At 37.9% G+C, this 18,159-nt stretch overlaps 1 protein-coding gene across 2 annotated transcripts in view; it reads right to left on the bottom strand.

Moving 5' to 3' along the window:
* Positions 1–18,159, bottom strand: part of LARP4B (La ribonucleoprotein 4B) — a 135,726-nt gene that overhangs the window by 82,944 nt on the left and 34,623 nt on the right. For both annotated transcript variants that reach the window (XM_049881667.1, XM_049881668.1), the window contains exons 2-3: positions 4,675–4,809; positions 3,430–3,489 (exon numbers count right to left, since the gene is read on the bottom strand). In XM_049881667.1, coding sequence (XP_049737624.1) covers positions 3,430–3,489; positions 4,675–4,755 — 141 coding nt within the window. In that variant the 5' untranslated portion in view covers positions 4,756–4,809. The remainder of the gene's footprint in view (positions 1–3,429; positions 3,490–4,674; positions 4,810–18,159) is intronic.

The following is an 18,159-nucleotide window of genomic DNA, read 5'->3' as shown; positions in this document are numbered from 1 at the left end:
CTTGGCTGCAAGTTCAGTGGAAGCAGATCACCAGATCTTTTTTTCTCTGGTGCTGCTGGGTGAGGTTGGGTGGGTTTAAACCACCAACCTTTAGGTTAACAGTTGCGCGCAAACCATTTGCACCACCTAGAGACCTTGTATATTGATTATAATAACATGAAAATGCGTATACTCTATACCGAGTTTTTTTCTTCTGTAAAGATGTTTAAGACTGTTACAATAAAAATTTAAAAGGTACTTAGAAGCCCAGAAGATCTCGCAATATACCTTCTAGCTCTAATATTTAAAGATCCCATAAACACCTAAAGTTTACAACACCCTGTAAAATTGGTAAATATTGTACCCATATCCAATATTGTAAGACTGAGTAGCAGAGGTGTGATTTATCCAAGTGTTACCCAGGATACCGAGTAGCTGGGATGGGATTAGAATCCAGGTCTAATGACTCACTCTATATTCTGTTATTAGGACATTAACTCTTAAAAATGCCAAAGATAGCATGTGTAGGCAGTATTGCAAGTTATTTCTCCACAGTTACATATAAAATATTGTTGTGGCCCAAGTTTTTCAATCATTTACTTGATAAGTCTTATTTCAATTCCTATCCTCTAAAGGAATTAAAAACAAAAATCCCAAAATCTGGCTCTATGTGCTCCCATAGGTTTTTTTTGTTTGTCTTTTGTGTCTGGTTTATTTCACTTAACATAATGTTTATAACGTTCACCCTTGTTGTAGAGGATATAAGAACTTCATTTTTCTTTATTAGAAAAAAAAAAAAAAAAGTCAGTTGCCGTCAATTCTGACTTATAGAGGCCCTATAGGACACAGTAGACTGCCCCATAGATTTTCCAAGGAGTACCTGGTGGATTCAAACTGCTGACCTTTTTAGCTCTTAACCACTATACCACCAGGGTTTCATTTCTCTTTATGGCTGAATAATATTCCACTGTATGGATATACCACATTTTGTTCATCCAATCATCTGTTTATGGACACTTGGGTTGCTTCCATCTTTTTGACTTGTGAATAATGCTGCAATGAACACTGCTGTACAAGTATCTGAGTTCCTGCCTCTAAGTCTTTTGGGTGCAAAGAATATAACTGCGGGGTCATATGGTAACTTTCTGAGGAACTGTCAAACTGTCTTCACCGTGGCTACATTTCATATTCCCACCAGCAATACAGTGTTACAATTTCTCCAAATCCTCTCCAACACTTGTTATTTTCCATTTTTCTGAAAATAGCCATCCTAGTGGGTGTGAAGTAGTATCTCATTGTGGTTTTGATCCGTATTTCGAGAATTACTAGTAACTTTGAGCATATTTTCATGGCTTTTTGGCCATTTGTATAACTTCTTTGGAGAAATGTCTATTCGAGTCCTTTGCCCGTTTTTTAATTGCACTGCTTATCTTCTGTTGTTCAGTTGTAGGAGGTCTTTATATATTTGGGATGTTAAATGTTTATCAGATACAAAATATTTTCTCCCATTCTGTAAGGTTGCCCTTCACTATCTTGGTAAAGTCCTTTGATACACGAAAGTTTTTAATTTTGATCAAGTTCGTTTTATTTATTTATTTTTTCTCATGTTGCTTATGCTTTGGTGTCATATCTAAGAATCCATTATCAAAAACCAGATACCAAAGCATTAACTCTATGCTTTCTTCTAAGGGTTTTATGGTTTAGTTCTTATATTTAGGTCAATGGGCTATTTCGAGTTAATTTTTATATATGGTATGAGATATAAGTCCAACTTCATTCTTTTGCATGTGGAGAGCCAGCTGTCCCAGCACCATTTGTTGAAGAGTCTATTCTTTCCTCATTGAATGGCACCTTTTTCAACTGGCCGTAGATGCATGAGTTTATTTCTTTTCTTTTTATTGTGCTTTAAGTGAAAGTTTACAATTCAAGTCAGTTTCTCATATAAAAACTTATACACACATTGTTTATGTGGCCCTAGTTGCTCTCCCTACAATGTGACAGCACACTCCTCTCCACCCTGTACTTTCCATGTCCATTCAACCAGCTCCTGTCCCCTTTCTGCCTTCTCATCTCACCTCTGGACAGGAACTTCCCATTTAGTCTCATGTATCTACTTGAGCCAAGAAGCACACTCTTCACCAGTATCATTTTATGTCTTATAGTCCAGTCTAATCTTTGAAGAGTTGGCTTCAGGAATGGTTTTAGTTCTGGGCTAATAGAGAGTCCAGGGGCCACGTCTTCTGGGGTCCCTCCAGTCTCAGTCAGACCATCAAGTCTGGTCTTTTTACTAGAATTTGAGTTCTGAACCCCATCTCCAATAGGTTTTTAAAGACATTTGAATATTATGTTGGACTGCAAATGAACCATTGGGAAGAGGGGGGTTTGTTCTAAAAAAAAAAAAAAAAAAACACTTCAAAGATTTCTATACTCAAGAGACTTCTAATTTATTTCTTCATATAATTTCCCTCTTAGGACTACCAGGAGTCTTATATTTTAACTTCAAATGACTGAAAATATTATCATAAAAATTTTTAATAAAATCAATGTAAACAGGATACACCAAAAAACCCTACACAAATGGAAATAAAATAATGAAATATAATAGTTTGAAGCCTTTTATTTTCTAACTCTATTAAAAGTAGATTAACAATCCATCCATTTCTTTAACTTCTGCATGAACTGCTTATAACCTCTTGGGAAATAGAAGAGATTTATTACAACCCCATGATTTGTAAGATTCTCTAGAAGATTCCATGTTGAATTTAGAATAATTCTTAATACACTTTATATTCATATATGCAGACAAATGATGGAATGCAAGATTTAAAACCAATGGAGCTCCATTTTCTTATTTTCAGTCATAGCTAAAATGTGAAACCAATTTTCTTAGCAAAAGTTTAATACTTGACTCGTATGCTTTAAAGGTATATCAAAATGTAGCTATAAAAATGTAAAGTGAACCATATACATACAATAATCAGTGAGTCATTAAAAATGATGTGATGAATAGTTGAAACTGAATTAAAACATCCTATATCGATGTTTGGAAACCTTGGTGGCATAGTGGTTAAGTGCTACGGCTGCTAACCAAAGGGTCGGCAGTACGAATCCACAGGTGCTCCTTGGAAACTCTATGGGGCAGTTCTACTCTGTCCTATAGGGTTGCTATGAGTCGGAATCGACTCGACCGCACTGGGTTTGGTTTGGTTTATATCGATGTTTGTAAAATTATATATATAATACACACAAATCACACAAAGTCATACAGTATTAACATTTACAGCACCCAGGTGACGAGATGATGAACGAGTCCCCCTCCCTTTTTATAAGAAGGTCTACATTTTCTAATGTTTTTTTTTACAATAAACATCTGTTGTAGGGAAATATCCCCGAACCTAGGCATGTTGGCTACGATTAAACAATCTATGATTTATCTCAGAACTGAATTACCTGATTCAAAGGTGGGATGGAACTTGTCTGAGAAGTGGCTTGAGATATAGGACCATTCATCTATAAATTGAAAATATCGAAAATACCGTCACTAAAATGTAAAGAAAACATTTTTAAATCAAAGTAATTAAGCAAAATAAAACCCACAGAAAACAGCACATTTTTATATGACAAAGAAATCCAGTAGCTATTCAAAACGATATATGAGACCTGAAATTTTTAAAATACTTTCAATTTTCTACTGAACATCATAAGCAAAATTCCTTGTAGTTTTAATGGGGAAGATTAAGAAAAATCTACTTGTTCCAAAACCATTTAGAAACTTTAAATATTACTACTTCACATGGTAAAATTTTACAGTGAATGAAGGCAGTAGAAATTAAAAAATCTTTATAAAGATCCCAATTACTTTTTTAAATACACACTACTTTTAAACTACTTAAGGTGGCTGTAATGTTATTAAAGTGTTTATATGTCACTGCATTTTTATTGGTGATGTTAAAATAAAAGCTGAAACAGAGCTAAAACTAACATTTATCTATAGGGTTGATATGAGTAGGAATCCACTCAATGGCAAGGGGTTTCGTTTTTTGGTTTGGTTTATCACCTAGTAGTTGTAGTTTTCTTTACTAAACCCTGCACCAAAAAAACCCAACTGGTTGCTTTGAGTCAATTCCACTCACAGAGAACCTACAGGGCAGAGTGGAACTGCCCATCAAGATTCTAAGGCTGTAATCTAGGAGAGGTGCCCTGGTGGCACCGTGGTTAAGGAGCCTGGCTGCTAACCAAAAGGTCAATGGTTCAAGCCCACTGGCCACTCTGTGGGAAAAAGATGTGGCAGTCTGATTCCTTAACAATCACAGCCTTGGAAACCCTGTGGGGTAGTTCTATTCTGTCCTGTAGGGTCACTATGAGTGGGATTCGACTCAATAGCAGTGGGTTTTTTTTTTTTGGTTAATCTTTCCGGAAGCAGACTGTCACATCTATCTCCTGCAGAGCAACTGGTGGGTTTGAACCACTGAACTTTTGCTTAGCAGCCAGGCAGTTAATTAACCACTGTGCCCCCAGGGTTCCTTCTTCTCTATTAAGCTACCCATAAATCTACTCCAAACATAGTATTTGTATTTAGATCATAAGATATTTTAGTGTTACTATTTTGTTCCTGAACTCAATGTAGATCTTTTATCAGAAAGAAAGAAAAGATATCTATCAAAACAATTGTAATTTTAAACAGAAAATACTTACCAGATGAGAACCGTCTTTCACTTCTTGTACTTGCTGCACCTGCGGTTCAGCCACAACTTTAGTGTCCTGGTCAGAAGTCATGAGCTGTTTACTTTTTGGCTCCACTGAGAGAAGCTTAATGTTAACCTTAGGATGCTGTAGAATGACAAAGACAGTAAATAGGTAATTTCAAGTGCATAGTATGATTGATTCTTAAAATGTAATAGAACTCCAGAAATAACATGCACTGTATAGTTTTTTAATCAATCCCAAACTATACGGTTTTGGACCAGCCCCCAATAATTTTATCACAACAGCTGTGAGGACCAAATACACAATAATTTACTTAAAAAAGAATCATTTCAGAATCCTGAGCCACAAGAAACTGAAAACAATCTGGGCACAGTGGTACAAATACTCTAAAGTAGTATTTGTGAGGCATTTACGCACCTCAACAGGTAGGCACTGAACTTCATGTGTATTATCTCAATTAATTTTCCTAACAATTAAGAAGTGCTGAGTAACTTTCACAATTTCCCATCATAAGCGGAAGAACCAGAAGTCCTAGATATCCAAGTCTGACTTTAAAGTGTTTCCTCTTTTCACTCTAAGCTACACAACAATATAAAGAAGTTAATTTAACCAAGATATCTTTTCAGCAGCTCGAAGAATAAATAAGAACCTTAGGGGGCAGTGAGTTTATGTTAATGCAGGAGGAACAACTCAGAAAAGGAGGGTGAGGATGGCTGCAAAACTCAAAGAATGTTATCTATGTCACCGAATTGTACACGCAGAAAATGATGAATTGGTGTATGTTTTGGTATGTATAGTCTCAATAACAATAATGTTTTCTTTTAAAGTGTATCATCAAAAACAAATGCTTGCTATCATTAGCCATTAAAAACCCAAACAAAAAAGAGAGATGTAAATCAAAACTACAATGAGATATCATCTCATCCCTACAATAATATCACTGCTTAGGAAAAAAAAAAAACAACAAATATTGGTGAGGTAGCAGGGAGACTGGAATCCTAACTCATGCTGACAGAATTGTAAAATGGTACAATACAACCACTACGGAAAACAATATGGTGCTTCCTCAAAAAGCTGGAAATATAATGCCTTGTGGTGCAGCAATTCTAGGCTCTCTAGGGTATAATGCTGCAATGAACATAGGTGTGCATGTATCTATTCATGTCACCGATATTACATCTCTAGGGTATAAGGAGACTGGAATCCTAATCCACTACTGATAAGACTGTAAAATGGTACAACCATTATGGAAAACAGAATGACGCTTCCTCAGAAAGACAGAAATAGAAATACCTTGTGGTCCAGCAATTCTACAATCTCTAGGGTGTATCAGTGACATGAATAGACATATGCACACCTACATTCACTGCAACATTATTCACAATAGCAAAAAGAAACAACGTTAAGTGTCCACCAACAGATGAATGGATAAACAAAAATGTGGTACATACATACAATGGAATACTACATGGCCACAAAAAATAATGATGAGTCCTTGCAACACTGTATAATGTGGATGAATCTGAAAGACATTATGCTGAGTGAAATAAGTCAATCACAAACGGACAAATATTATATGCTCCCAATTTTACAGGAGAATAAGAATAATATATACAGAGAACAGCCTCATTGGTGGTTGCCAGGGGCTGGGGGGAAGAGGTGGGAGTACCCCGAAGACAGCAAACACTTGTTACTTTTGGTGATAGGAAAGGCAACATCAAATACACCTTGTACATATACTTTAATTGAGGTAAATGAGGTCACTGCGAAGTGTGAAAGAGAAAAGATGTTTTTGGTAAAGGATATGAAGAACAACACCAACAGCAGCCAAAAATATATAGGGGTAGTTACACAAATATGTATATTGCCATATAAGTATATAAGAATGAATATATGCGTACCTCTAGGAACAATTTTTTTTTTTTTAACCTTAACTTTCTTCATTTGTTGTTGTTGAGAATATGTTGGTGTTGTTGAGAATATGTTGTTGTTGTTATTAGGTGCCGTCACGTCAGTTCCGACTCATAGCGACCCTATGCACAACAGAACGAAACACTGCCCGGTCCGGAGCCATCCTTACAATCGTTGTTATGCTTGAGCTCATTGTTGCAGCCACTGTGTCAATCTGCCCTGTTGAGGGTCTTCCTCTTTACCGCTGACCCGGTACTCTGCTAGCCATGATGTCCTTCTCCAGGGACTGATCCCTCCTTACAAGTCCAAAGTGTGTAAGACGCAGTTTTGCCATCCTTGCCTCTAAGGAGCATTCTGGCCGCACTTCTTCCAAGACAGATTTGTTCATTCTTTTGGCAGTCCATGACATATTCAATATTCTTTGCCAACACTGCATTTCAAAGGCGTCAACTCTTCTTCAGTCTTCCTTATTCATTATCTGGCTTTCACATGCATGTGATGTGATTGAAAATACCATGGCTGGGGTCAGGCGCACCTTAGTCTTCAGGGTGACACCTTTGCTCTTCAACACTTTAAAGAGGTCCTTTGCAGCAGATTTGCCCAATGCAATGCGTCTGTTGATTTCTTCACTGCAGCTTCCATGGCTGTTGATTGTGGATCCAAGTAAAATGAAATTCTTGACAACTTCAATCTTTTCTCCATTTATCATGATGTTGCTCATTGGTCCAGTTGTGAGAGTTTTTGTTTTCTTTATGTTGAGGTGTAATCCATACTGAAGGCTGTGGTTTTGATCTTCATTAGTAAGTGCTTCAAGTCTTCACTTTCAGCAAGCAAGGTTGCGTCATCTGCATAATGCAGGTTGTTAATAAGTCTTCCTCCAATCTTGATGCCCCGTCGTTCTTCATGTAGTCCAGCTTCTCGTATTATTTGTTCAGCATACAGATTAAATAGGTATGGTGACGCACACCTTTCCTGACTTTAAACCAATGAGTATCCCCTTGTTCTGTCCGAACAACTGCCTCTTGATCTATGTAAAGGTTCCTCATGAGCACAATTAAGTGTTCTGGAATTCCCATTCTTCACAGTGTTATCCATAGTTTCTTATGATCCACACAGTCGAATGCCTTTGCATAGTCAATAAAACACAGGTAAACATCCTTCTGGTATTCTCTGCTTTCAGCCAGGATCCATCTGACATCACCAATGATATCCCTGGTTCCACGTCCTCTTCTGAAACCGGCCTGAATTTCTGGCATTTCCCTGTCGATATACTGTTGCAGCCGTTTTAGTGGGCCGTTTTTGGCCCACTGAGGCCAAAGATGAAGAAATAGAAGATTTTTATCAGCTGCTGCAGTCTGAAATTGATCGAACATGCAATCAAGATGCATTGATAATTACCGGCAATTGGATTCGAGAGTTGGAAACAAAGAAAATACTGCCTTGGTGATAGAAACAATGCCGGAGATCGAATGATAGAATTTTGCAAGACCAACGACTTCTTCATTGCAAATACCTTCTTTCACCAACATAAACGGCGACTATACACATGGACCTCACCAGACGGAACACGCAGAAATCAAACTGACTACATTTGTGGAAAGAGACGATGGAAAAGCTCAATATCATCAGTCAGAACAAGGCCAGGGGTCGACTGTGGAAAAGACCATCAATTGCTCACATGCAAGTTCAAGCTGCAACTGAAGAAAATCACAGCAAGTTCATGAGAGCCAAAATATGACCTTGAGTGTATCCCACCTGAATTTAGAGACCACCTCGAGAATAGATTTGCTGCATTGAACACTAGTGACTGCAGACGAGATGTGGAATGACATCAAGGACATCATCCATGAAGAACGCAAGAGGTCACTGAAAAGACAGGAAAGAAAGAAAAGACCAAGATGGATGTCAGAGGAGACTCTGAAACTTGCTCTCAAACGTCAAGCAGATAAAGCAAAAGGGAGAATTGATGAAGTAGAAGAAGTGAACGGAAGATTTCAAAGGGCCTCTCAAGAAGACAAAGTATTATAAGGACACGTGCAAGGAGCTGGAGAAGGAAAACCACAAAGGAAGAACACACCCGGCGTTTCTCAAGCTGAAAGAACTGAAGAAAAAACTCAAGCCTCGAGTTGCACTAGTGAAGGATCCCATGGGGTAAATATTAAACGATGCAGGAAGCATCAAAAGAAGATGGAAGGAATACACAGAGTCATTATACCAAAAAGAATTAGTCAATATTGAACCATTTCAAGAGGTAGCATATGATCAGGAACCAATGGTACTGAAGGAAGAAGTCCAAGCTGCTCTGAAGGCATTGGTGAAAAACAAGGCTCCAGGAATTGATGGAATATCAATTGACACGTTTCAACAAACAGATGCAGCACTGGAGGTGCTCACTCGTCTATGCCAAGAAATATGGAAGACGGCTTCCTGGCCAACTGACTGGAAGAGATCCATATTTATGCCTATTCCTAAGAAAGGTGGTCCAACCGAATGTGGAAATTATAGAACAATAACATTAACATCACACGCAAGTAAAATTTTGCTGAAGTTGAGAATATACACAGCAAAAATACACCATCTGTTTTTGCATGTACGATTCACTTACACTGATTACATTCTTAGAGTTGTGCAAGCATTCTCATCCTCTTTTTCTGAGTTGTTCCGCTCCATTAACATAAACTCACAGCCCTCTAAGGTTCCTACCTAATCTTTTAAGTTGCCGCTGTCACTTTGATCACAAGGGATAATTTCAGTTTAAGGTTTGAAGTGTATCTCAGGACGACAGCCTGGGGGCAATCCTCTAGTCTCAACCGATGCAGTGAGTCCAGACTTTTTAAAAATTTGAGTTTTCTCCACATCTTTCTTCCACTCTGTAAGGATCCATCCATGTGGCCCTGATCAGAACAGTGGGTGGTGGTAGTCAGACACCATCTAGTTGTTCTGGTCTCCAGGGTAGATGGGGCTGTGGGTTGTGTGGACTGTCAGTTCTGTAGACTACTTTCTTCCCTGAGTCCTTGGTGTCTGTCTTAGTTATCTATTGCTTCTATAACAGAAATACCACAAGTGGGTGGCTTTAACAAACAGAAGTTTATTTTCTCACAGTCTAAAAGGCTAGAAATCCAAATTCAGGGTGCCAGCTCCATTTGAAGGCTTTCTCTCTCTATCAGCTCTTGGGAGAGGTCTTTGTCATCAATCTTCCTCTGGCCTAGAAGCTTTTTGGTGTAGGGACGGAGTCTAAAGGGCGCGCACTCCTGGCTCTGCTTTTGTGGTGTTATGAGGTCCCCATGACTCTCTGCTGGCTTCTCCCTTTTATATCTCAAGAGATTGACTTAAAACACAACCTAATCTTCTAGGCTGAGTCTAGCCTCATTAACATAACTGCTTCTAATCCTGCCTTATTAATACTACAGAGGTAGAATTTACAACACTTTGGAAAATCAGATCAGATGACAAAATGGTAGACAATCACATTATACTGAGAATCCTGGCCTAACCAGGTTGACACATATTTTGGGGGAACATAGTTCAATCTTATGACAGTGTCCTTCTCTTTTGCTGCAGGTGAGTAGAGACCAGTAGTTGTATTTTAGGTGGCTGCTCGTAATCTTTTAAGACCCCAGACGCTACTCACCATATTGGGATGTAGAACTGTATTATGCCAATTGATTGAGTTGTCCCATGAGACAATGGTCCTAAGTCTTCAAACCCTGAAAACCAACCTTGCGAGGTGTCTGGTTATGTCTAAGAAGTACCCATACCTGTGTCCCCTATGTGGTTTGTTATGTATATGGATATACATGCATGTATACCCTTACCTGTATGTATACACACCTACAGATACTTCTGTCTGTGCATACATAGGTATCTACATATTCATTCTCATATACTTATATGCCTGTATACATGTTAGTGTATCTGTGCATACATAAACCAACCCACTGGTGACAAGTCAATTCCAACTCGTAGCAACCCTACAGGACAGAGTAGAGCTGCCCCATAGAGTTTCCAAGGAGTGCCTGGTGAATTTGAACAGCCGACCTCTTGGTTAGCAGCTGTAACACTTAACCACTATGTTAAATAACAGATTGGATCATAAAATAAAGAATACGACGTGTCTGAAAAAAAAAATCAACTATAGAAGACCAAATGATCAAAAATTACTCTAAAGGAAAGATGAGAAGCTAAGCAGGTAGGGAAAGTAGAGTACTGGAAACGGTACAACCAGAACAAATAAGAATAATGACACACTATGAAAAATGTAATCAACATCACCAAAAAATCTGTATAGAAATTGTTAAATGAGAACTTAATTTGCTGTGAGGAGCCCTGTGGCACAGTGAAGTGCTCAGCTGCTAACCAAAAAAGGTTGGTGGTTCGAACCCACCAGCCACTCTGCAGGAGAAAGATGTGGGAGTCTGCTTCCTGAAAGATTTACAGCTTGGAAACGCTATAGGGCAGTTCTACTCTGTCCTATGAGGTCACAATGAGTTGGAATTGACTTGACGGCAATGAGTTCATTTGCTGTGTAGGTTCTCACCTTAACTAAAATACATATTTTTAAAAATTTGTTTTTAAGTGTATCATCAGGAAATGCAAACCAAAATGAAATACCATTTCAAACCCACAAGTGTTGGCAGGGATGTGGAAAAACTATAACACCTGTGCATTGCTAGTGAAAATGTATAATGGTGCAGCTCCTGTGGAAAAGTTTAGCGATACATCATAAAGTTAAACACAGAATCACCATGTGACTCAACAATTCCATTCCTGGGTATATACTCAAAATATTTTAAAGCAGAGACTTAAAACTTGTATACCAATGGTTCGCTGTAGCATTATTCACAACAGTCAAAAAGTGGAAACAACCTAAGCACCTTGTCTTGTCCCTGTTCTCATGGGAAATGTTTACAGCCTCTCTCCATTAAGAATGATGCTGGCTTTTGGTTTTGTATAAACCCAGTGCCGTCAAGTCAATTCCGACTCATAGCGTATAGACGTCCTCTATTATGTTGAGGAATTTCTCTTCTGTACCTATTTTATTGAGAGTTTTTTTTTTATCAGGAATGGGTGTTGGACTTTGTTGAATGCCTTTGCTGATCATGCAATTCCTTTATTTATGTGGTGGAATACATTGGTTGATTTTCTAATGTTGAACCATCCTTGCATGCCCGATATGAATCCCACTTGGTCATGGGGTATTTTTTTTTTTTACATAACAGATCAATCAATCAACAAAATGTGGTACTATGCATACAGTGGAATATTATTCAGTAATCAAAAGTAGTAAAATTTCAGTACATGCTATGACATAGATGAACTTTAAAAAATTATACGAGAATACCTCAGAGATACTGCAAGTTCAGTTCCAGATGACTGCAATGAAGTGAATATTGAAATAAAGCAAGTCACACTAATTTTTTGGCTTCCCAGTGCATATAAAAGTTATGTTTATGCTACATTGTAGTCTATTAAGTGTGCAATATAGCATTATGTCTAAAAAAAAAAGTACATACCTTAATTAAAAAATACTTTATTGCTTAAAAATGCTAACCATAATCTAAGCCTTCAGTGAGTTGTAATCTTTTTGCTGATGGAGGGTCTTGCCTCCATGTTGATGGCTGCTGACTGAACGGTGTGGTGACTGCTAAAGGTTGGTGTGGCTGCGGTAACTTCTTAAAATAAGAGTGAAGTTTGTCCAATCAATCGACTCATCCTTTCACAAAAGATTTCTCTGTAGCACATGACACTGTTTGACAGCATTTTGTTCACAGTAGAATGTCTTTCAAAATTTGAGTCAGTTCTTTCAAATCATGCCCCTGCTTTATCAACTAAGTTTACGTAATATTCTAAATCCTTTGTTGTCATTTCAACAATGTACACAGCATCTTCACCAAGAGTAGACTGAACTCAATAAACCACTGTCTTCTAGAAATAAAGCTACCATACGATCCAGCAATCCCACCCCTTGGAATATATTCTGGAGAAATAAGAGCCTTTACACGAACAGATATATGCACACCCATGCTCACTGCAGCACTATTTACAATAGCAAAAAGATGGAAGCAACCAAAGTACCCATCAGTGGATGAACGGATAAATTATGGTATATTCACACAATGGAATATTACACATCAGTAGAGAACAAAGATGAATCCATAAGACATTTCATTACATGGAAGGATCTGGAAGGCATTATGCTGAGTGAAATTAGCCATTTGCAAAAGGACAAATGTTGTATAAGACCACTATCATAAGAACACAAAGAACAGTTTAAATAAAGAGAAGAAAACATTCTTTGATGGTTACAGCAGTGGGGAAGCAGGGAGGGAGAAGGGCTTCACTAATTAGATAGTAGATGAGAACTATTCTAGGTGAAGGGAAAGACAACACACAATACAGGAGAGGTCAGTACAAGTGGATTAAACCAAAAGCAAAGAAGTTTCCTTCGAAGGCCTGCGTAACAGGGGTGGGGGTCTGGGAATCATGGTTTCAGGGGACAGCTAAGTCAATTGGCATAATAAAACCTATTAAGAAAACATTCTGCATTCCACTTTGGAGAGTGGCATCTGGGGTCTTAAACACTAGCAAGCAGCCATTCTAAGACGCATCAATTGGTCTCAACCCACCTTGGGCAAAGGAGAATGAAGAACAACAGACACAAGGTAATCATGAGCCCAAGAGACAGAAAGGGCCACATAAACCAGAGAGTACATCATCCTGAGACCAGAAGAACTAGATGGTGCCCAGTTACAACCGGTGACTGTCCTGACAGGGAACACAACAGGAGAAACGTGAGGAAACAGGAGAGCAGTGGGATGCAAATTCTCGTAAAAAGACCAGACTTAAAGGTCTGACAGAGACTAGAAGGACCCCAGAGGTCATGGTCCCCAGACCTTCTGTTAGCCCAAGACAGGAACCATTCCCAAAGCCAACTCTTCAGACATGGATTGGACTGGACAATGGGATGGAGAGGGATGCTGGTGAGGAGTGGGCTTCCTGGATCAGGTGGACACTTGAGACTGTGTTGGCATCTCCTATCTGGAGGGGAGATGAGAGGGCAGAGGGGGTTAGAAGGTGGAGGAATGGACACGAAAGGAGAGAGTGGAGGGAAGGAGTGTGCTGTCTCATTAAGGGGAGAGCAATTAGGAGTATATAGCCAAGGTGTATATAAATTTTTATATGAGACTGAGTTGATTTGTAAACTTTTACTTAAAGCACAATACATATTAAGAAAAAAAAAAAAAAAAGAAACCACTTTCTTTGCTGATCCGTAAGAAGCAACTCCTCATCAAAGTTTTATGATGAGGCTGCCGCATTCAGTCACATCTTCAGGCTCCACTTCTAATTCTATGTCTCTTGCTATTTCCATTATCTGCAGTTACTTCCTCCACTTAAGTCTCAAACCCCTCCAAAGTCATTCACGAGGACTGGAATCAACTTCTTCCAAATCCCCGTTAATGCTGGTATTCTGACCTCCTCCCATGAACCACGAACGTTCTTAATGGCATCTAGAATGGTGAATCCTTTCTAGGTTTTCAGTTTAATTTGCCCAGAGGAATCACTATCCATGGCAACTATAGCCCTATGAAATGTATTTCTTAAATAAGACTTGAAAGTCAAAACTGCTCCTTGATCCATGGGCTGCAGAATGGATGTTGTGTTAGCAGGCATGAAAACAACATTAATCTCCTTGTGCACCTCCACCAGAGCTCTTGAGTGACCACGTGCATTGTCAATGAGCACTGATATTTTGAAAGGAATCTTTTTTTCTGAATGGTAGGTCTGAAGAGTGGGCTTAAAATATTCAATAACGCATGTTGTAAGCAGATGTGCTGTTATCTTGGCTTTGTTGTTCCACTTATAGAGCACAGACAGAGTAGATTTAGAATAATTATTAAAAGTTCTAGGATTTTCTGAACGATAAACGAGCACTGACTTCAACTTAAAGTCACCATCTACATTAACCCATAACAGCAGTTTATAAGAGTTTCAGTCTCCTGCAGCCTCCCCAACATTTTTTATTTTCTGGTATGTGCCAGTAATGGGTAAGATGGTTTCTCATTGTGGTTCTGGTTTACGTTTTTCTCATGGCTGGTATTTGAGCATTTCCTCATGTATCTGTGGTGAATCTTCTTTGGTGAAGAGTCTGTTCATTTCCTTGGCCCATTTTTTAATTGGATTGTCTTTTTGTTGTAGAACTGTTGGATTTTCTGGTAGATTTTACAGATTAGATTTTTGTTGGATTTATCATTACCAAAATTTTTTTCCCTAGTCTGTAGGTTCTCTTTTTACTCTTTTGGTGAAGTATACTGATGAGCATAAGTGTTTAATTTTTAGAAGATTCCAGTTATCTAGCTTATCTTCTAGTGTTTGGGTATTGCTACTTATGGTTTTGTATCCTGTTAATGCTGTGTTTTAGGGCCTCTGGCATTGATCCCATTTTTTTTCTTTTATTATCTTTATAGTTTTTGGTTTTATATTTAGGTCTTTGATCCATTTTGAATTAGTTTTTGTGTATGGTGTGAGGTACAGGTCCTGTCTCAATTTTTAGCAGATGGGCATCCAGTTTTGCCACACCATTTGTTAAAAGAGACTGTCTTTTCTCCATTTTATGGATTTTGGGCCTTTGTGGAAGAACAGGTGACTGTAAGGAGATGGATTTACATCTGGGTTTTCAATTCTACACCATTGGTCAATGTGTCTGCTGTTGTACCAGTACCAGAATGTTTTGACCACCATAGCTATATAGTATGTTCTGAGGCCAGGGAGTGGGAATTGTCCTACTTTATTCTTCAATAGTGCCTTACTTATTTGAGGCCTCTTCCCTTTCCATATAAAGTTAACAATTAGTTTTGCCATCTCTTTAAAGAATGCTGTTGGTATTTGGATGGGGACTGCATTTGTATTTGCAGACTGCTTTGGGTAGAACCGACATTTTCACAACACTAAATCTACCTCTCCGTGAGCATGGTTATGTTTTGCCATTTATGTAGGTCTCTTTTGGTTTCTTGCAGTAGTGTTTTGTAGTATTTTTTTTTTGCACAGGTCTTTTACATGCCGGTTTAGATTTATTCCTAAGTATTTTTTTTTTTTTAAGGGCTATTATAAATGGTATTTGTTTTCCTGATTTCCTCTTCGTGGTTCTCTTTATTGGTGTATAGGAATCCAACTGATTTTTATGCTGCTCTTATATCCTGCTACTCTGCTGAATCTTTTTACTAGTTCCGGTAGTTTTCTCGTGGAGTCTTTGGAGTCTTCTATGTGTAGTATCACAGTATCCACAAATAGGTACAGTTTTAGTTCTTCCTTACTGATTTTGATGCCCTTTTTCTTACCTTCTTGCGCTAGCTAGGACTGCCAGCACAATGTTAAACAGGAGTGGTGATAAAGGGCATCCTTGTCTTGTTCCTGTTCTCATGGGGAATGTTTTCAGCCTCTCTCCATTAAGAATGATGTCGGCTTTTGGTTTTCTATAGATGTCCTCTATTATGTTGAGGAATTTCTCTTCTACACCTATTTTATTGTTTTTTGTCAGGAATGGGTGTTGGACTTTGTTGAATGCCTTTTCTGATCACATGATTCTTTTATTTATGTGGTGGAATACATTGATTTTCTAATGTTGAACCATCCTTACATACCTGATATGAATCCCACTGAGTCATGTTTTTTTTTTTTTTTTAATAATGCTGTACTGGCTAGAATTTTGTTGAGAATTTTTGCATGTATATTCATGAGAGATACTGGTCTGTAATTCTTTGTGATGGCTTAGCCTGGTTTTGGTATCAGGGTTATGATGACTTCATAGAATGAATTTGGGAGTATGCCTTCTTTTTCTATGTTCTGAAACAGTTTGAGTAGTACTGGGTTTAAGCTCTTCTTTGAATGTTTGGTACAATTCTCCAGTGAAGTCACCTGGGCCAGGGCTTTTATTTGTTGGGATTTTTTTTTTTTTTTAATTACTTTTTCAATCTCTTCCCTTGTTTTAGGTCTGTTCACATTTTCAACTTCAGTTTGTCTTAGTTTGGGTAGGTAGTAGTATGTTTCTAGGAATTTGTCCATTTCCTCTAGGTTTTCAAATTTGTTAAAGAGTACAGTTTTTCATAGTATTCTGTTATTTTCCATTTTGTATCAGCTGGGTCTGTTGTAATGTTTCCTGTTTCATTTCTTATTTGGGTTATTTCATCCTCTCCTGTTTTTCTTTTGTCAATTTGGCCAATGGTTTGTCAATATTGTTGATCCTTTCAAACAGCCATCTTTTGGTTTTGTTGATTCTGTTTTTTTTTTTTTTTTCTATTTTCATTTATTTCTGTTCTGATCTTATTTTCTTTCTTCTGGTGGCTGTGAGCTTCTTCTGCGGTTCTCTTTTCATTTGTTTGAGTTGTACAGTTAATGTTTTGATTTTGTCCCTGTCTTCTGTTTTGATATGTGCATCTATTGCCATAAATGAACATCTGAGCACTGCCTTTGCTTTGCACCAAAGGTTTTTGGTATGATGTGTTTTCATTCTCATTTGATTCTAGGAATTCATTGATTCCATCTTTGACTTCTTTTATTACTTAGTGGTTTTTAAGCAGGGTGTTATTCAGGTTCCATGTTTTTGATTTTTTTTTCCCCCTTGCTCTTCCTGTTGTTAAAGTCTACTTTGATGGCACTGTGATCAGAGAAGATACTTTGTATTTTCTCAATGTTTTGGAATTTGTTGAGCCTTGCTTCATGGCCTAAGATGTGGTCTATTCTGTAAAAAGCTCTATGTGTATTGGAAAAGAATGTGTACTTTGCTGCTGTTGGGTGGAGTGTTCTATACATGTCCGTAATATCAAGTTGGTTGATTGTGGCCTTTAGATCTTCTGTATCTTTGTTTCTATGTTCTGCCCTTTACTGAGAGTGTGTGTTTAAGTCTCCTACTATTATTGAGGAACTGTCAGTTTCTCTTCTCATTGCTGTTAAAGTTTGTCTTATGTATTTTGGAGCCCTGTCATTGAATACGTCAATATTTATTATGGTTATGGCCTTATGGTGGATTTTCCCTTTAATCATTATATAATGCCCTATCTTTTATGACAGATTTTGTTTTACAGTCTATTTTATCTGAGATTAGTATTGCCACTCCTGCTGTGTTTTGGTAGCTGCTTATTTTTTTCCTTCCTTTGATTTTTAATAAATTTGTGTCTTTGCTTCTAAGGTGTGTCTCTTATAGCTAGCGTATAGATGGGTATTGTTTTTTATCCATTCTGTCACTCTCAGTCTCTTTATGGGTATATTTAACCCATTTACGTTCAGTGTTATTATTGATGGGTGTGAGGTTATTGCTGTCATTTTATAGTGCCTTTCTTCTGTGGTGCTGACATTTTCTTTGTTCCCTCCTCTCATGTGCTGAATTCCTTCCTTTTGTGGACTTCCCCCCTCCCTGTCTCATTTTTGTAGATTCTGTGTTCACTGAGACTTTGTTTTTCTTCTTTATTTTAATAAGTAGGTCTGTTAGCTTTCTTTTTCGTTACCCTGAACTTTATCCCTATCTTCCTAAGTTTGAACCAGTCTTTCACTGCTTGATATCACCTTGAC

This window comes from Elephas maximus, chromosome 4, assembly GCF_024166365.1.
Source record: "Elephas maximus indicus isolate mEleMax1 chromosome 4, mEleMax1 primary haplotype, whole genome shotgun sequence".
NCBI lineage: Eukaryota > Metazoa > Chordata > Mammalia > Proboscidea > Elephantidae > Elephas > Elephas maximus.
Note: the sequence above shows the minus strand (reverse complement) of the source record. Positions and strands in the feature narration are given on the sequence as shown.